Genomic DNA, 20,982 nt, shown 5'->3' with positions numbered 1-20,982 from the left:
TGGAAACTCCCTCCCTTCCTTCAGCAATGCCTTCTGCTCTCTTCCTGCCCTTATCTGGAGAATGTCCCTGGGCCTGGAGGGCTGACCTTACCTAAAGCTGTCTCTAAGCCAGATGACTGATTCATCTTTAGCTTGACCTGTGGCACAGTTCCCTGCTAAGAAAACGTGTGCTAGGAGCTCTGCTATAGGACCCTTCTGCCTTGTGATGGACAAACTAGGTTTGTCCCCAGGCTCCCAACACTATATAGTCCTTATACTCTGGAATAATGTCATGCCGAGTCATTGAAATTTGTGTCCCAGAGGGCTGTCTCCGTTTGTGCTCATGTGTCGCACACAAAGGTTTCTGTCTCCCCTTCTTCCTCTTTCCCCTTTAGACCTGGTGACCAATGGCCTGAGAGAGAAAGAGGACCCCCACTGGCAGCTAGGAATGTATGCTAAATGAATATCTTTTAAAGTAACCTACAGACTCCTGGGATCTGTGATACAGAACTGCAGAGGTTGGGCACTGAGGTCTAGACTGGTTACTGACAGTGTCCTGTAGCTGTTAGGGATGCATTGGAATAGGGACCAAGACCTCAGGAGAGGCAGGGAAGGTAGAAGACACAGCTTGGTGGAGTGAGATGGATAGAGGGGGGAAAGTCGAGACTGGGCAACATGGAAACCTTCTGTTATGTCATTTTCATTATAAGCAATAGCCTGTTGGTAATTAGTAGCTTTCAAGATGGAAATGGGTTTCTTGAAAAGAGTGAGATTGCCCCTAATTGTATTTGCCCAGGTAGAAACAGGAGTAATTTGTCAAGAATTAATAAAAACGTTTTCCTAGTAGGATGGAGGGGTCTTTAAATTATGACCCAAACTCAGATTCAATACAATGAATAAGTACCTAAGTCCATTTTCCTTGTCAATCAATTCCACCATGGAGTCTTTTGGGTTTAAATTCATTATCTTTCTCATTACAAATAAAACCAAATGTCAATTTCTTTCTTGACCCAAGATTCTATGCATCTAAATAGTAGTCTGAGAGCTACTGCTGTGTGCCACACACAGTAGGGGCTCAATAGGCATATTTAAATTAGCTCTTAAAACTGAAAAGCTTACATTCAAGATAATTTAAGCTACAAGCTCTGTGCATTTGAGCAATCTGATTGAACTCGGCTGGTCTTGACTAACCACATCAGTGGCTTCTGCTCAGAACACTAAAATATTCATTAGCTTTTTTTTTTTTAAATTAGAGAAGTTTAAAATTAAAGAGGTAATCTGAATGATTTTGGTGTAGGGAGATAAAAGTGTGCTCTTACTGGGTTTCTGCATACTATGAATCATGGCCGAGATGATTTCCCAGAACAGAACCTGGTAACATTAAATTGCAAATAGGATTTCCCCACACCCTGAGTACAGAGTTACTGGAAGACCACCCTTAATATAATCATTTCATCTGAATTCTAGGGGCGAAAAGCCTACTTAAGTGAGGCATATTCCAAGAGTGCCTGCAGTTTTCAAGATTGAAATCACCAATGGCAACAGAGGTATTAGCAGGATCATGCCTGGGTCTGAAAAAGCTCCATTCTCAAACAGCAGTCTAAGAAAGCTTGATGAGCACCCAACATTTGCGAGTCACCCTGCCCGTCCTGCCAGGATGGAAACAGGTAAAGGAACCTTCAAGAACTGCTTTTCATCTGTTTCTTCTTTCCATTGGCCTTTCTTCTCTTTCCCCTCCCTTTCCTTAGTGTTCAGATAAAGTTTTTTTTTTTTTTAACTCATTAACATTTGGATACAGTACTAAGAATGAACGGTGCTGGATAAAATGGGTTATCCATTGGAAAATCCAGGGAACCCAGGCTAGCCTCTGAGTGCTTTCTGATCCAAGCTTCACACTCCCATAGCCAATTGATCAGAGAACTGTAGATGAGCAGACATTTCCCTGCATCCTGGTGGGGAATCAAAGGCTCTTCAGTCACACTCTCATCTCAACAACTTTCCTCCTGTTTTTCTCATGCCCACAGTTCCATCTCACGTGCATGTCTCTATGGTTTGATTTTATTTTTTGAATGCCACCATCAGAAGCTTGCAAAGGAGAGTTCTTGTTTTAAGAGTTACCTCTACTGCTGCTTTTGCTCTTTCAAACTCCTCTTCTAAGGAATGGTTCCTGGAGAGCAGAGCACTCCCCCAGCGATGCTCTTTGGTGAGCCGAGCCTGAAATAAAGCAAACGGGTGGTATATTATTGGCATTGTGTGGCACAAAACCAGAAGTAGTTTTCTTCTTCTCACCTTGCTTCTCTAGAGTTGCAGAGGATTTCCTGTGCAGGTGCACACTCAGGTAAGTATGTATGTGTGTATCTGTATATGTGTTTTTGAGTGTGCACGCAGAAGACATAGGTCAGCCTGTGGTAGCATTCCTTAGGCATCATCCATTTTATTGTTTGAGACAGGCTGTCTTCCTGGGATCTGGAGCTCTCTTAGCCCACTCTTTCTAGCCAGTGATCTCCAACAGCCCTCCTCTCTCCTCGTCTCCAGTGCTGGGATTACAAGTGTGTACCACTAGGCCTGACTTTCCAAGTGAATGCTGGGGACTAAACTCAGAAAGCATTTTACTGACCAAGCCATCTCCCCAGTGCCTTGAAAAATGTTTTCAAAGTATTTTTCAGGCACAAAGTCATCCAGTCAAATGTGTGTGTGTCTGCATATGGATTCTTGTGCAATAGTCTCAGGCCCGGTGTGAACTCTGAGCCACTGAACAGCTTCCCAATCACTGTCCAGGAGACTGAGAAGAAATCCAGTTCTTCTTATGAAAGGCAAGCTGGCATTGCTTAATTTCATTGTATTACATTAGGGAATTTTCTGTTCTAGGGCAGGAAAATGTGTTTTCACAAATTGAGTGGTTTAACACAAAAGAAATCTAGCCACTCAATGCTCTGGAGACTGCTAGTTCATAGTCACAGTGGTGGCAGGCCTGCTCTCTCTGCACCCCCTGGGGAGGTCTGGTCCACGCCCCTTCCTGAAAATGGGGCTTCAGGTGGGTTATGGTCATGCTGCCTCATTCTCTCAGTCCTTCCTTTTTCTGCTTCATTCTTAAAAGGTGCCTGGGATTGTGATCAGGGATCTCCCAAACATCACAGGAAATTCTCCTTCTCTCCAGACCACCCATTCAGCCCTGTCTTCTCTGTGCAGAGTGATATTCATAGGCTCTAGGACTATGATAACATCTTTTTTGAAGATTCCATTCACTACTACTCTCATAGGACACTTTTTGGGCAGAATGTATTTTATTAACAAGGATATACAAATACAAGTTTTGGAGAGATGTCTCATAAGCTAATAGAGCACACTGCTCTGCTCTTATAGAAAACTTGAGTTTGATTCCCATAATCTCTCATCAGGCAGCTCAGAACAGCCTGTAACTTCCATTCCAGGGAGATTTGACACCTCTGGCATCTATAGGCACCTGTACTCATGTGCACATACAGGCATGCAGAAAACATGTACACACATAGTTAAAAATAAATGAGTAAGCCACATGGTGGTGGTGTATGCCTTTAATCCTAGCACTTGGGAGGCAGAGGCAGGTGGATATACAGTTTGAGGCCAGTCTGGTCTATAGAGTGAGTTCCAGAACAGCCAGGGCTATACAGGTAAACCATATCTCAAAAAGAAAAGAAAGAAAGAATACAAGTAAAAATATAAAAATGAAGGTGATTTACAATTTCTTAAGGAACCAGGTAGTCGGAGTCTTGTTGCCTGGGAGAGAAGCTAACTGTGAAGGCCAGGTGGGCTGTTCACAGACGGCTGAGCTGTCTTGTGTGTGACTTGATTAATTGTCTGACATGCAGCTTTGGGAGCTCTGCTCAGAACGGCCTTGCTTCTGGTGCCAACTCCTTCCTCTTTCTGCTAGTCCCTTCACTGACAAGTTAAAGCAATTCTTCAAAATGTATACATATGGCAAGAATTGAATGATTGGGTCATTTCACAAAGTTATTTATTTATATGCTAGCAAGTAAGTTGAGGGCTCTGGAGTTGGAAAAATTAATAATTTTTGTTAAATGTCTATATAACATAAAGGAGTCTGTAGATTCAAGGCAACTCTTTAAAATTTATCGATATCCGCATGTAACTATTTTTAAAACACTAAATTGTACTGCATGTGAAAAGACCATGTCCTAGTTTTCTTTTGGTTGCTATGATGAAACACTGTCTGAAGGGAGGAAAGGGTTTATTGCATCTTTCAGGCTTCAGTCTGTCATCAAGGGAAGACAGGGGCAGGAACTCAAAGCAGGAACCTGGAGGCAGGAACTGAAGCAGAGGCCATGGGGAACACTCCTTTCTGGCTTGCTTACTTAGCTTTCTTTCTTTCTTCCTTCCTTCCTTCCTTCCTTCCTTCCTTCCTTCCTTCCTTCCTTCCTTTCCTTCTTTCTTTCTTTCTTTCTTCCTTTCTTTCCTTCTTTTTTCTTTTTCTTATTTTATATATCGATTCCAGTTCCTTCCCCCTCCCTCCCTCCCATGCCCCCAGTCCCCCCTCTTCAATCCCTCTCACCATTGCAGAAGGAGAGTGATGCCTTCCGGGAGGGATCATCAAAATCTGTCAAGTCATTTGGAGTAAGGTCTATTAGCCTGCTTTCTTATACAACCCACAGCCACCTTCCAAGAGCTGGCACCATCAATGGTGGGCTGGATCCTCACACATCAATCACTAATTTTAAATATGTTTCACGGGATTGCCTACAAGCCCATCTGAAGGAGGCAATTCCTCAGCTGAGGTTACCTCTTCTCTCAGATGACCAGTTTTGGAAATATAAGGAAAGCCAATGAGTGACTAGCAAGAAAACATAGCCATGTTAAAACTGGCCAATTGTGAGACAGTCCCTGGAAGAAGAAATGCAAATTACCAACAGGCTTATAAAAAATAGGAAATGACAATGAAAGCCACAGTTGGCATCACAAAAAGGTCAAAAGAATGTTAAAGAAGATTGGGGGGGGGGAGTAGGCTCTTACACACTATCGGTAGGAAGGTAGATTCGTATTGTTGTGGAAACAGTATGGAATGACCTCAGAAAATCAAAACTAAACCTACCATGTGAATGCAAGGAAGTGAGACCATTACATCAAGAGGCCTCGTCACTCATTATGTGTCAATATGGCATGAGGCACAGGAGAGAAGAAATGGAAAATGCTGCCTACTAGATGATGGCCTAACATGCATGCCATGTGGAACACTGAAGTCCTCAAGAAGAAGGTAGTGACATTTGTGACTTGTTGGAAATGGAGCATATCATAGGAAGTGAAATAAACCCAGCACAGAATGTTAGGTATATTCAAACTAAAATGTGCTGTCTAAACCAGCTGAACTCACAGAGGGGCAGAGCATGGTGGTGGCCAGGACTGGGGCTGGAGAAAAGGTGGCACTCTGTTGGCCAAAGGGTATAAAATCCAGGGTAGAATTTGATGATTACAGCTAACAATGTATTGTGTCCTTGAGAAGCATTGAGGCAATTTTAAGTGTTCTTTCAAAAAAACCCCAAAGGGTGTGAGGTAATAGATAGTAATCAGGTTAAGCCAACTTGCCATGCACACATATTTCACAACATTATATGTGATAAGAATATACTTTTATTGGTCAAATAAGACATAATAACAGATACATTTGATGCATCTTAGGTGTCATGAATGACCTATGAGTGGCATTAGAAAATCACAAGAAGCACCAAGATTGTTGTCAGAGTCAATGTTTAATCACCAGGCTCTTTGCACTGGTGAAAAGAGCCCTGTTTTGCTGGGAAGCTTGACCTAACAGGACTCTATTAGCATCCCTGGCCTCTCTCTCTATTAATGTTTCAACTGTGTTATGAATCACAGGCTACAAAGGGCTCACATATCAGGAGCTCAGGGTTCCAGGCCAGCTCTCCTTTCCCACCTAACACAGCAAGCACAGATAGAGCCTCTCTGTGCAAATGACATTTTATTCTATTTAGGGATACTCTATTTCTCGCAACATCTGAAAGGCTTTCGGTTATTACTAAGATAAGTGCTAGCTAACTTATCATTTTTTTTGAAGGTTTTAGCCTAAGGAGGGGTAAGTTAAATGTTATGGAATATAAATAGCAGTTGATATGCAACTTTTCTAAGCTTTAGTGCTATACTGAAACATGCTGGTTAAAACTGAGCCTAGGGACTTGAGAGATGGCTCAAGGGTTAAGAGCTCTGTTGTTCTTCCAGAGGACCTAGATTCAATTCCCAGCGCCCACCTGGTGGGTCATAGTGATCTATAACTCTAGTTCCAGGGGATCTGATACCTTCTTCTGACTTTCTTGGGCACCGGCACACATGTGACATATATACATACATGAAGGCAAAACACATACATAAAATAAAATAAAATAAGTAGAGCACAGCATGATAACACACATGGCTAAAATAGCCTTCCCTGAAGCCAAGACATTAAAAAATATCTAATTTTATCAGAGGAAAAAAAAAACCTGTGGACTTGGGAAACTCTATTAGTGCTTGTGGATTGTTGATATTGTTTGGCACATTGACAGAGGTATGCTAAACAAAATGAGACATCCATCAGTATGAGTGGCAGCCATCTTAACATCATAGAGCTGTCATTCTCAAACGTGCTTGAGCACTGAAATACCGAGAAGGTCTTTTAAAATTCAGGTCACTGGGGCCCTAATCCCAGAGTCTCTGGTGAGTCTTGTGAGGAACCTCAAATCTGCATCTCCACATGTCCTCAGATTATCCGAGGGTGACACTTAGCACCGCAAAGAGAACCCTGGACCTACATGTATGTTCTGTGGGTGTCGGTAAATCTCAAGTTTGTAAGCATGTGATAAGAATGTATGACATTTGCTGTCAACTTGACACAGCTTGCAATCATAGTTACTCTTCTATTTCTGTGTTAACATACCATGACCAGAAATAATTTAGGGAGAGAAGGGTCTATTTCATACTAGGATGCTGAGGTCACACTTCCACTGTTGATGGAAGTCATGCCAGGAACTCAAGGCAGGGACCTGGAGGCAGGAACCAAAGTAGAAGCCAACGAGGAACACTGCTTATTGGCTTGCTCTCCCTGACTTGCTCAGCCTGCTTTCTCATACAAGTTAAAACCATCTGCCCATGGTGGGCTGGTTGCTCCCATGTCAATCATTAATCAAGAAAGTACCCTACAGATTTGCCTTCAGGTTTCTTTTCTCAGATAATTCTAGCTTACGTCAAGTAGACCAAAAAAAAAAAAAAAAAAAAAAAAAAAAAAGAAACAAAGCAAACAAAAACAACTTGGGTGTAGATTGGGTGTAGAGCACTAGGGAATTTTTCTGATTATGTTAAATGATGTAGAAAGACCCAGCCCATTATGGGCAGCATCATTGCCTAGGTAGGGGTCCCAAAACAGTATGGGAGGAGAAAGCTAGCTACAGTAAGCCTGTAGGTAAGGAAGGATGCATTCATTCTGTTCTTTCTGATCTCGACAGTAGCTATGATGTGATTAGCTGCACCAGATTCCTGTTCTGACTTCCTTCAATGATAGACCACAACTGGGAACTGTTAACCAGATAAATCTCTTTCTACACAGAGTTGCTTGTTGTGGGGTATTTTATCACAGCAGCAGAAATAAAATTAGGAAACTGTTAAAATAAAGAAGGAAAAGGAAGGTACATACTTTAGAAAATAATATAATGACTGTTTGACCTTGGGTGCAGTGTGATGTGATTATTAAAAGCAGACACCTTAGACTAAATACTGAATTCCTAAATTCTCATCTTGAGAGTCTATATTTACTCACAGAGTCTCTGTAAGAATTGTATAAATATCCCATTTATACTGGCTGCAGTGAGTAATCCTTCAATAACATTGGTGGGCAGGATCTCTGTGGCACAGTGACTTGGATTCCTCTAAACATATCTTATAACCTGACCCATGTATGCAGCAGCTTACTGCCTCACTTATGTCTGTAAGGACAGTGGATAGCCAAGTGTGTGTGTTGAAATGAGTTAGAAGCCAACAGCCTTTCTAAAAGTAAGGTGATGAATTTAGGGGAAGAATTAATTATAGACAGAACACATTGTATGAAAATCCTAATTAACTTAGGATGTTTCTATAAGAAAGCAAAAGACATTCTTGAACATTATTCAACTCATGTTAACCCAACAGAATTAAATAGCTATCCAGCTTTGTGATAGTAAGAATAACAATAGCTCATGGGTTCTCTCTTGTGAGCAGGGCTTGGTGGCTGACACCAGGGGCCCCCTGGGGTGAAGAACAAGGACTTCATAGACTTTAATGGGTATAACTTGAATCCTGACTTTTCAGTTCCTTAGATGTGCAATTTTGGCTTTTACTTTTTAATGCAAAACGGGGATAATATGAAAAACCTAAGTTTACAGTGGTCATTTCACATAGTACATGAGGAACTATGAAGGGCAGTGATGACCCCTGGAAAACCTCTGCTCAGCTGGAGTTGGTCATCCACGAGTCACGTCACTACGACCTACATCTGGAGTGCCTCCTGCAGCTCATTGTGGTGAATCTGAGGCCTGAATCCATTGTGGAGCTTCCAGTGTGCAAATGGGGAAGGAGATGTCTGGACCACGACTACAGAAGAAGCTGCACTCTCTCCCTTTGCCTCACCCAGTGATACTTTACCCCAAGATAAGAAAAGTGAAATTTTCAGCCTTTTGTATTTTATTCAGCTCATTTTATTCAAATGTTTTCTGAAAATATTTTTTCAGATCTATGATCCATTTAAACAGTTAAGTTTATGGAATGGTAACTATATAGTTTGTGTTAAGTGTCAAGAATCTATGTCTGTAAGTACACAGAGATTATGTAACTCATTGTACTCACTTGCTTCTCTGAGTTTTCTATTCAAGGCACCATTTGAGACTATACCACACTTTCCTCCCCATTTAGAAAAGAAAATGAGAAACCATAAGTTTTCATATTATGTGTTCCCATTTTCTTTGTGATTCTGAAATATGATTTTTAAATGAGGTTTGTAAATAGCTTCGCACCTGTTGAGTCACTGCCTGGGATAATTTATGTTGGCTTGAGGGAGAGGAAACTATGTCCCTGGTTTTCCTGTGAACCACCTGGGTGAGCACGGAACAGGCTTGAGTGAGCCAAATTATGTGTCAGTCTTTATATGAAATGTGCCTCTATCTTCATTATAATTCTACTGTATCTACACAAAGAAGCTATGCAGTGGTAGTAAAAACATCTTAAGTGTGTGTGTGTGTGTGTGCACGCGCGATCTTGCGTGTACATGCACACATGTGTGTGCAAGTATGTGCATGTGATTGTAGAGGCTGGAGGTCCACTTCAAGTATCATCCCTCAGGTTCCACCCACCTTGTTCTTTGAGGTACATTCTCTCATTAGCCTGCTACTCATTAGCTAGGCTAGGCTGAATGACCAGTGAGCCTCAGGGATCCTCCTATTTCAACTTCTCCTGTGCTGGATTGTAAGGATGTGCCATCATGCCAGGTTGCTTTTTTTTTTTTTTTTCTCTTTCTTTTCCCCCAGGTCTCTTTCTTACAAAACAAGTGCTTTGATGAGCCATCTCCCAGCAAGCTCTCCTTGTTTTCATAACACATATTTGCTTTGTTTCAATGACTGTGTTTCAGGTATAGCAGTAAGCCGGTATTTCATGAGCATTTCTTAATTTGCTATGAATGAAGTAAAAACTAGAAGAGTATAATTTTTTGTAGGCAAGTCTTCAAAAGTAAACATACAGTGTCTAAAAATGTAACAGAGGAGTAACTCTCATACAGATGATTCAGTATCTCGGAGGACTGTTTAAGACACATCTGGGCAAAGAAATCTCAAGGCACATTGGAAGGTATATTTTGTAAGACACCATGAGGAAGCGGAAAGCCACTTTCCAAAGTGCACTGTGTTTGCTTAGGGAAAGCAGGGCAGTGTGGTGGGATGGAATTAAGGTACCAGTAGGAGACTAGTAGTCATTGGGATAATAAGATAAATACATTGTGGGTTTCTATGGCAACTGGGGGCCCCAGTTGTTCCTCTGCCCAGCTTGTTGTAGAATGGCCCACCTGTGCCAAGTCTCTCCCTGCTTTAAAACAAATGCGTTGTCACTCCATTTCACTGTTCCACGGACAGCAGCAGATGAGACAGGAAGCAACACCAATTACTCAAGCTGAGTGGTGCTCACTCCTGCACTTCGGAATACTGCTTTTCTAATAGATGTTGTCATCTTTTTCTGAAGAAGACACATTTAAAATGAGCACCAAAAATTCATTTTTCATGCTACATTTCCAATTCATTAAAGTCTGTGGGGGTGATGTGTTCAGGAAGGGAGTTGACCGGATATCTAGCTGTGGTCTGGGAACAGCCATGTCCTTTCTGCTGCTGGTGATAAATGTTCAGGGAGAATGCTAGTGACTTAGGGAGTTCCCAGAGTCCCATCACCACTGGATTTCTGGTTTCTTCTCTTTTGTACTTTCTACATTTCATGGTTTCCCTGCTTGTACAAGGGGGCAAAGGCAACGCTTAGCTTGTTTTGCCTTTTGTCAGAACCAAATCAGCTAATTTATATTAGAAATTCTTATAGTCAGCCATAATACACACTGCTATAATAATTATCCATTTATCTTAGAAAATACTTATTTTATTTTTATTTATGTGAAGATGTGCATGCATGTGGGGTGCCTGTGTCAGAGAGGGAGTTGAATCCCCAGATCATGTCTTCCCGATTCCATGTTGTGAGCTGTCCAACATGGGTCCCTGGAACTGAACTTTGGTTCTCTGTAAGCACAGTGTGTGCTCTTACTGCTGGCTTAATGCTCCAGCCCCATTTATTCCCTTATTTCACTTCAGATCTACATCCCCTCTCTGGGTCACAACCTGTGATGTGGCGAGACCAAGACATTTCTTCTGCTCACTTCCTTCCATATTTAGTCTTACTGCAATTGGAATGTAGGAGTCAGAGCTATGCACACACAGTTCCTAGGAGATCTTTGTGGTTGAAGGTCAAGGCCTTAAAACATGTCCAAGGGACACAGAGACTGCCATTGCCTCTCTCAGAACCACTGGAGAGATAGGAGAGGTAAGCAGCCATGATGAAGCCTACTGAGGAGCCTTGGGCCTAGGACAGTGAGGCAGGATTCACATTCTACTTCCTCCTGCTATTGTATCTGAGCAAGACATGGTTGACTTTACTGAGACTGGCAGGCTCCTGTGAGAAGAGTCTTACAGCGGTGCACAAGATTAATGAGTATGGGATATAACACATATAAAGCACTCAGTAAGTCCATGGCTCTCCCTGCTGGGCACTCACAGTGGTAGCTCTCATTATGGTTACCATTACTGCTGGTGTTAGAATAAAATAATTCTTGGCATAAAATTTATTTTAATGTGACAGAATACTGGGTATAGGCTCTTACTCTACAGGGCACAGATGTGAATGAACACGCAGGGTGTAATTTCCTCTTTGTGTTCTGTTACATAAGTAGTGCTAATACTGGACTAGAACAGATTTTTGTATTGCCAAATAATGGGACAGTCAATGGCAGCAGAAGGAAAATGTGCTAAGTACACAGTGAATTCATTAACACATTTTCCAGCCAAATACATGGAAGTGTACACAACCCGTTATTCTAAGCACCAAGACAGCTATGGAGTGAGAACACACTTTGCAATGCAAAGTTTGGAAAAACACTTCAAACTTTCTGTACAAAGTTAAATAAAACATTTACAATGCAATTCCTTCTAGAGCAGACAGTTTTCCAAAGACTTGCTTTTGTTACCTGTGCTGGAGCCACAAGTTCCAACTCGGAAGCTGACTCGGAGTTTAGGGCACTTTTCCCAGTGCTCAGTTCTGGCTGAGATCTATGTTCTGAGGACCTGCAATGAGACATTGAGGACATTTGTGTGCAGCAAGAACAAGCTTGGCCAAAACTCCAGCAGGAACCAGGCTCTGGGCAGAGTTCAGACAGAAGTGAATTTGTGTGAGTTTTCTTCATAATTGTCACTCCCCTAATTTAAACAGCTATGGACTCCCTGCTAGCTAGACCTTTAAATTTAGAATCCAGATGAACATGGGCAAAGAGGAAATTAACACAATGCCATTTTTCATATAGGAAATCCCATAATCTATGAATATAGTGTTCTTGTTGGAAACTATTCACAAGGTAGATCTCTACGCATCCAGACAGTCACAAAATGGAGATATGTATGAGGGCAAAGGAGACAGAAATAGGAAGCTGCCCTTTTCAAATCTTTAAAAACACAAAGTTCTGGTTAGTTTTCCTAAACTTGACACAACCTACAGTCCCCTGGGAAAAGGGACCCTCAGCTGAGGAATTGCCTCTATCAGATTAGCCTGCGAGCATGTCTGGAGAGGACCTAGTCCACTGTGGGCGGCGCCACCCATGGGAAGGTGGTCCTGGGTTGTATAGGAAAGCAAGCTGAGACAAGGCTGAGAGCAAGCCAGTACTGTGTTCCCCTGTCATCTCTGCTTCTGTTCCTGTCTTAACTCCCCTGTGACAGACACTGACCTGAGAATTGAACTAAACTCTTCCCTTCCTGAGTTGCTTTGTTCATAGTGTCTTATAACAGCAACAGGAAAGTCACTAATCCATCTGGTAAAATTCAAGTGGCCACATTGTTTCCCGAGTGTCCATGATTCATCTGTAATTACTACACCGAAGGCAGTGGATGATGGAGAGAGAAGGAAAGCTGTGTGACTAGAAACGACTGACTACCATTGGTGCAATGATATATCACACATGCACACAGGCATGCACTCATGCACGCATGCACACACAAACATGAATACATGTACTTCAACTACATGTTTAGAAAATTATTAAGAACTAGGACCTTCTCAAACCCTTTCTAAGTTTTCTTCATTATTTATTTATTTATTTATTTTTTACAATGTAGTTAAAGTAATTTATGGAAGTGATAATGTATAGAAGGGTTACTGTTCAGGGTCTGGGATATCTGGATTAACTGAGCTCACTGGCCATTTCCAGACACCAAGGCCACACCTGTACAGTCAGTGGTAGCTGCTATTCTTTGGAATCAGGACATCTTACCACAGGAGCTCTTTGGATCCAGCTCTAGATGAGCATGACTTCCTTTCAGCCATGAGATGTCCCTTGCTGGTTCGTTCACCATGAAACTTGACATCATCCCATTTTTCTAGTTGTGTTTGAATGTCTACTAAGGAAGAAGAAAGTGGAAGAGAAAGCCCAGGGTCAAGCATGAGGGTGTACACAGAAAAGAGATCAATTAGGATTGAGACTCAAGGCAAACTATACACAATCCATGCTCTCAAGATCCAAGGCCAACATTTATCTTTTTAAAGGTGCATGAAAATGAATCAAAACATAGGCAGAAAAACAAGGCTTATTAAAATAAACTCATTGCTTTTACAGTTGAAGCACACATTATGAATCTATATTTATCTGACACAAAGATGCACGCACACACTTGCACACGTATCCACCCACACACAGAGGCACACACACACACACACACACACACACACACACACACTGTTCTTTTTCAGGAATATAGAGTGTATAGATAAAAGTTGAGTTTGGAAGTTGACTGGGGTCAAATGCACATTTCCAGCTCTTTCTCTTATTAGCAGTAAGATCTAAGACAATTTTAAACCCAGTTTTAACATATTTCAGAGTTGTAATAGCAAGATAAACCATGTAAGTGATGCAGTGTAGTTCCTGGCTATGGCATGCCAACAGCAAAGGGTACTAAGGGTATCACCATCATTCTGGATATTATTTTAGGACTGTTTTGTCTGGATGACCCCAAGTCCTGTGATGCTCTTATTTGTTCCCCTTGCTTCTCTTTTGTTCTTGGAGAGTCCCTAGAGAGTAAGGCGCACATTTTCCTGTAATCTCAGATCCTGGGATGCCTGGAGTCCATCACAAGATCAGCCCATTGGGAGAAACACATAAGTGAATGGATCAACATCACCTTTATAAAGCTGTATTCCTATGGCTACTCAGTCCAAGCATAAAAGAAGGCACACTCTTCTCAGTTCCCTGGAAGAACTTTGTCTTCCCCATTCTCATGTTCATGCTTTGAAAGTCATTTTGAACATGACTGTCATATCAGTACTGACAAGCCAAAGTTAAACTATAGCTTCTGCAAACCTTTGCCTTACCTAAGTCTAAGGATGATGTCTCCGGGCCCCGGAGAGCCTGGGCCCTCTGCTCAGCATCTGCACTGATGAGATCAGAGCCATCAACTTTCTTCTTAAGGGATGAGCTCTTTGATGAGGGCTCTGATTTCTTGGCTTTGGTTTGGGTTTGAGAGATAGGTTCACTCAAGTCAAGGAGATCCAATCCAGTGGTCAATACTACGGGAGACAGAAGAGAGTTAAAGAAACCATTTATTTACTTCCTGCAGTTATTATTTACCAATTTATTTTTGTATTTATGTGCATGTATGTATGACTGTTTGTGTGTATATATGCATGCTATTCAAGTGTGTGTGTGTGTGTGTGTGTGTGTGTGTGTGTGTGTGTGTGTGTAGGTTAGGTATTGTGCTTAGGTGCTATCTACTTTGTTTTATGAGACAAAGTCTCACACTGGCCTAGAACTGGACAAATAGGCAAGTCCAGCTGGCATTTGAACCCCAAAGATCTAACTATTTCTGCCTTCCCAGGGCTGGAATCACACTACCATAACCATTCCTTTTCTTTCTCTTTTTTTAAGTGTGGTGTCTGAGGATGGGACCCAGAGCCCTGTCTTTACTAATCAACCACTTTACCAACTGAGGTAGCTCTTTAGTCCTCAGTAGATTTTTTTTCCCAAATAGGTGTGTCAGTTGGGTACATAGAGCCCCTATGTTGATGGATTAGAGGCAGCAAGCCAATCTGGCTCATCACTGATAGCTGGCAGGCTGTGAGGTTGGGAAGTTGGCTGCATTACCTTAGGCTAACCCCAGGCAAAAATTACCTAGACCCACCTCTGCAGTGAGAATGTGTAGGACAAAAATAAAACAAATCTCAGTCTAGGTGCTATTGCTCTATTGTTCTGATTAATATCTAGGGAAGGTTTGTTTTAGATTAAGGTTTTTCCAGAATAGGGTCAATGCTCATAGAATTCATGAAATCTAATGTACGTTTTTTACTGAATTAGGCAGTTTGGTCATAAAATCACATGTTGTCTGGGTCTCACCGGAGAGGGGTTTTATAATGCAGTTGATGGACAGGGACATGGGCTAGCTGCTTGACATTTAGTATGCTAATCTTTGACTTCCTAGTGGGTTGATTTCATTGTATTAAGTACTCCAATGAACTCAGAAATAACAGTATGTTCCTATGCAAACCCAAACAAATCAGTATGAATAAGGCTAGCATCGAACCTATTCTTCTTTCCAGTATAGGCAACTCATATTTAACCAGCCCTACCTGGGAAACAGAACACTGAAAGGGGACACAGTCTCTTTCCTTCCAGCTCTTCCTCAATGGGGGCTAGAGAGTTTGAGTGCACATTAAGCCAGGTGGCTTCCTTAAATTCTTCCCTCCACTTAGAGAAGGCAAGAATGAGTAGAAGATAGCTTGTGTTCACCTTCCCCTCAGTCTAGAGCAACCACTATAGCACATTCCTCAATCACAAGTACCAATACATCTCAGCTTGTCCTCTGGGTAGATATGAAATATGACTGACTGCTCAATTCCATTCTATCTGCTTCCTACTTGGTTGTCTCCTTGTCAGGGCCAGGGATCCACTGAGCCTACAAGAGGGGTTTCCTTAGTCATCTACAGCCTGCCTGCCCATGTACATGAGCTAGCCCTTTCCAAGGGATTCTCTGGTGTGTGATTGAAACTTGAGTCCCTAACCAATGTGCATCTGATGTGCCATGAGGGAAGCTTCTTGAACAGCCTGAGCTCTGGTTTCTGTATCTGAAAATGGAGACTCAATAGTCTTATAAGTATGGGATGAAGAGTAACTGGTCCAATGGATACAAAGTGCCAGGCTTGGGCTAAATTCTCACTCAGTAAATGCTATTTCAGGCAGAGGAGGGGGCAGCATAGTGCTGGAGAGTTTGCCTGGCATTTATGAGCCCCTGGGCTTATCCCCAGCACTGTACACATACTCTCTCTCTCTCTCTCTCTCTCTCTCTCTCTCTCTCTCTCTCTCTCTTTCTATTTTTGAAGGGCCAAATTGCAACAATTCCCTCTTTTTTTATTTAGTGTTCCTGTTACCTTGCTCGTTCTGTTCTGTTTTAAGCTACAATCAAATCTACACACAGAGAGAAAGAAGGAATGTTCCTGAGGATAAAACAAGAGACAAGGGTTTTTGTCTCCACAGAGGAGTCTATGAAGTGCATTTATCATGAATGGCCCAAAGGTGTCAGCTTGTTGTTGCTGAGTTTTCTTGAGAAGACAGGGGCCACTTTCTAACAAGAAGCTGCTTGGAGAGAGGAGTGAGTGCTTGATGAATCAGAAGCAAAGTGGGTGGAAAGAGGCTTCCAGAACCAAGTCAATTGGCTTTCTGAGCCAAATTTAAGCCTGGTAGGCAGCCAAGACAGGGCTCCATACACTTCCTATTTACTGAGTGGTTAAATGAAATTTCTAGACACTATTGGGATAGCAAGGACTCCAGGCCATTGAAACTTCCTTATGATGGAAGGAATAATCCATACACCTTTTTCCATTGTACAAACATTTAAGAATTAGCCTCTTGCTTCTAGACTTCTTTTAGAAGCAAAATTTCTAGGAATTGTGAACTTGTGGATTGAAAGTACATTTGCTACAAAACAGTAGCTGGTGGGGTTTAATTTAATCTCTATCTGCTTCTGAATGAGTGAACTGAAAACTCACGCTGGCCAGTCATACCTGTTCACTTTGAAGCATCCTGGGCCCTTTCTGTGTTTGTTCTCCATGCCATCATTATTTTTTTTTCTGTAAATGTGAAGCTGGAGCATGCTATATATACATGGAGACCCTACTGAGTGTCAAATGGCTCTGAAGCTGGGAGTCCCCTAGGGTGACAATTGCAACAGCCTTTGACACCTGGAGGAGACAGCATGTTGTTATGCATAGTTGTATGCCTTACTTGAGGCTTAAATCAAGGGCTCACAGTTCCTCCAGTGCTTCCAGGTGGGCATGCCTGGGCACACAAGACTGGGTGCTTCCTTCACTTCTAGATCAAACTGAAAGCATTCTCCTAGCTGCATGAAGGTTCGGGCCCCTGTGCTTTTGTGTGTACCGTAAGAGTACAAGGATCATTGGCTTTCAATAGCATGTGTCAGAGTGTGCATGTGTGTATACACATCCATGTGCAAGGCCAAGGAAATATCTTCTGAGTACTTTAGCTTTACATTTGCAGCCTTTTCTACCCAGACTCCTGTCAGTCACCACACACCAGCCACAGGTGGTGGGTCCCAGTGCCTCTGTGTCCTTGTAGGGACAATCTAAGAGGGTCAGAGTCTGAAAAGGGGACATGAAGATGAATCTGAAATACAAGCTGCTTTGATGACAGAAGAAGAAAGTGTGAGCCAGCAAATTGTATGTTACCTCTAAAGTGGGGGGGGCAAGTAGTAGACAAACTTCTATAATCTGTAGAAGAGTCAGTTGCTTGTGGCATCCTGATTAGAGGACTTCCCACTTCCACAAGTTTAAAATACAGACTCATGGTGTTTCAGGACACAATATATGTGGTGTCATGTTATGTAGCAATAGGAATACAATGCAGTTGATGTGCCAGTGTCCCCGCTGAGACTCAAATAGAGGCATGCCATTTAAGCCTATCTAGACTTCACCTGAGCATGGACGCAGTGTGTAGACTATTAATGTGGTGGCTCTCTGTGCCTGGTTACTTGGCATTTTGCAAAGTTTGAGGCATGGTGGAAGTCTAAGAAACTGTGCGTTTTGAATAATCAAATTCCACTGGATAACATTTCCTGACAATGGAAGACAATGCATGTGGGGGCAGCAGTTTGTAGCTGTCTCAAGCACACCTGAGATTGATAACCTAGGAACCCAGAAGGCCCTTCCAGGCCACGGCAAACCTCTAGAAAGACTAGTCTCCTAGAGCTCTGGGAAGTCGGGCTGCTCAAAGCAGAGCAGATTAGCATCTAGTAAGAAGTATTGTTTGAGGTCAGTGTGGTGGCACCTGCCTTTAATCCTAGCACCAAGAAGGCAGGGACAGGCATATCTGGGAGTACTAGGTAGCCTGTGACAAATAATGAGACCTTGTCCAAAGAAACAAAGAATTCTTAATTTGGCAAGTTGGTGGAAGACAGACTGTTTTTAACATGGTGTGTAAGGAAGCATAATTTAGATAGGCAATCATAGAAACTTTCAAATATATCTACAAAATAGATAAACTGTATTTAATGCATTAAGTCAACTTTTTCTTTATTGTAATATGTAATTAAATTTACTCAGATTTTTCCTTTTCCATTTGTGTGTATGTACCCATATATGTTGTGTATGTGAAGCATAAATCTAATTAATTTTAATCAACAAAAAACCAGGAGTCAAATATTGGGATAAGAACCTGGAATATCAGAGAACAGGGAGCAGCTGCCAGTTGCTTCCTGCCTCTCTTGTTCCTCCATCCAAAAGGGCTCAGAGCCTCTCTCTGTCATGTCTTATCACTTCCTGTCTCTCTGTATAGTCCTCCAGAAATCTATGGTTAACTAATGGCTAGCTCTGTCCTCTGACTGAAAGCAAGCCTTATTTGTCAGAACACAAACAAAATATCACCCAACATGTATGCATGCTCTGCATATGTGTGCCTGTGTTTGTCTATGTTGAGTGTGCATGCTCTGTATGTGTGGATATATCCAGATACCCTACGTTAATACCAGGAATCCCTTTCCATTGCTTTTCCACCGTATTCACTGAGGAAGGGTCTCTGAAAGCCAGAGATTGCCGACACAGTCTTGCTAGGTTGCCTGTTCTGGATGCCCTGCTTCCACACCAGAGGATCTGGGCTCTGGCCTTCACTCTAGCTTGCCTGGCAAACACTTTAACAATTGAGCCATTTCTCCAGTCCCTGCTCCCCAGATTTCTAAGCTAGCTTCATAGCCACTTTAATAAAAAATATGTTTCCTATAAATCTGATGATAATATTTTAGATAAGATATTTTATCATGTGGATTATGTACAGAAGTCCAAAAATAGGTACATTAGTTGTAAATAAAAGAGTGTGATTAAAAAAAATCATAAAAAATTGTTCCTTTCAAACTGTTGGTCTAATGACTCAACCTCTCCCTAGCTTCATAAACCATAGCAAGGACCCCCACTTCTTTATTGATCTCTGACAAAGAATCCGTCCTGTGTTTTTAACATATTTATATTTATTAAATTATACAACAATATATTGTAAGTTTTGTCATACGTGCTATATGTATGACAATCTAATCATTTAAAGTATCTGTTGTTCAGTGATATTCAGGACATTTATTATTATTAGCCTGTGTATAATATCTACTCATTTGCCTTTTTAAATCAACAGTTTTGTTGGGTCTGATGCCACAATCAGTAATCTCAGCTACTTGGGAAATAGGTGGATCACCATTTGCCTGGGATGCAGAGTGAGTTCAAGGCCAGCCTGAACAACTGGTAAGAATGTGCGTCAAGAAATAAAAAAGTAAAAAAAAGATTAGAAAAACAGCTCAGCATGTATGAAACCTGGGTTCAATTCTCAGCACAGAAAAAGAAAATCATGTATACATAATTATTTTCCTCCCATTAAACAATAAAGCTGAAGATATGTTCTTTCAATGTTAGAGAACAATTTCATCACTTTGGAAAAATACTTCTTACATTGTTTACTTTGTATTGATTTTTATAAGAACCACATTTTTTTAGGGATTTAAAAATATAGCGATTTTTTGCCTTGAGATATACTTATAAGCTTGTAAAACAAAGTGTCCAACACAGGATGATTGGAAATCACAGTATGACAGAAGAGATTCAGAGTACTACATTATGGATTGAATGGGGATTCACCCCTTGTTCCTAGGTAGAAGTCCCCACACTTCAGAAAGTGACCTCATTGGAAATGTGACTAAAGAGGAAGCTGACCTAGAGGTGGCCAGGAAAAAAAATCTCAGGATGGCATATATTATCATGTAAAAGGGGAATTCGGACACAGGTAGTTGTGCAGACAGAGAGCTCAATGCTACCTGCACACAAAATCCCACATGAACGTTGGAGTCGTATGACCCACCTAAGGGACCGATAGCTAGGGTTAGAGAGATAGGAAAAATGTCTTCTCAAGAGCATGCAGGAGTGTGTCTGACAAGCATCTTGATGTGAAGATTAGAGATTCATGACTCTGCTCTCTCAGCTTGTTGCAGGCCAGCAAATCCCAGGGGCCTCCAGTACCAGGCTTCCCAGTGCTGGGGATTATATGTGCATGCTACCATGCCTACTTGATTTGTTTTAAAACATGAGTCCTGGGAATTGAACTCAGGTTATTATGCTTACTGACTGTACCACTTCCCAGCCCCCAGAGTTGGCTGCTTCTGAGTGCTTGCTTCCTTTCTTCATCAGTAGGAAGTGAAAAGCAACAATGAGCTTCCTCAGTGCCTCTGATTTCCTTGTGGGATAGCTCACAGTGAAGAGTCACTGGCTCTGTGTTTTCTGGGATAGCTGTCCAGTTTCAGAGGGCTGAGATCTTGGGATTAAGACGTTAGGGTCTGGTGGTCTGAATTCATTTTAATGTCCCCTTTAGAAGGCAGTAAGCACCATCCTAGGTTTCCAAGCACTTCAAGTGACAGTTGGATTTAGAAAACAATAACTTGGGTGTGACATCAAGAATGCACTTGACATCAATCAGTATGGCCTCCCCGGCTAGAGTGTACCACTGTCAGCACAGCCATAGCTGCCTTCATTCATCTTCTCCAGTAATTGACGAGGTAAGGATCATCCTATTCTTAGATATGGAAAGTGAGGCTATGCTTTGCTACCGGATAGATGAGGGAAAACGGTGGCTGGCCCCACAGTGCAGAGCTGTGAGGAGAATGCAGGAGGCTT

At 41.9% G+C, this 20,982-nt stretch overlaps 1 protein-coding gene across 1 annotated transcript in view; it reads right to left on the bottom strand.

The window, feature by feature from the left end:
* Pex5l (peroxisomal biogenesis factor 5 like) overlaps window positions 1-20,982 on the bottom strand; it is a 142,737-nt gene that overhangs the window by 47,058 nt on the left and 74,697 nt on the right. Inside the window, exons 6-9 of the mRNA XM_051185844.1 lie at window positions 14,146-14,340; window positions 13,052-13,175; window positions 11,759-11,855; window positions 2,098-2,193 (exon numbers count right to left, since the gene is read on the bottom strand). Of these exons, the coding sequence (XP_051041801.1) occupies window positions 2,098-2,193; window positions 11,759-11,855; window positions 13,052-13,175; window positions 14,146-14,340 (512 nt within the window). The remainder of the gene's footprint in view (window positions 1-2,097; window positions 2,194-11,758; window positions 11,856-13,051; window positions 13,176-14,145; window positions 14,341-20,982) is intronic.

This window comes from Phodopus roborovskii, unplaced genomic scaffold (genome assembly GCF_943737965.1).
Source record: "Phodopus roborovskii unplaced genomic scaffold, PHOROB, whole genome shotgun sequence".
Classification (NCBI taxonomy): domain Eukaryota; kingdom Metazoa; phylum Chordata; class Mammalia; order Rodentia; family Cricetidae; genus Phodopus; species Phodopus roborovskii.
Note: the sequence above shows the minus strand (reverse complement) of the source record. Positions and strands in the feature narration are given on the sequence as shown.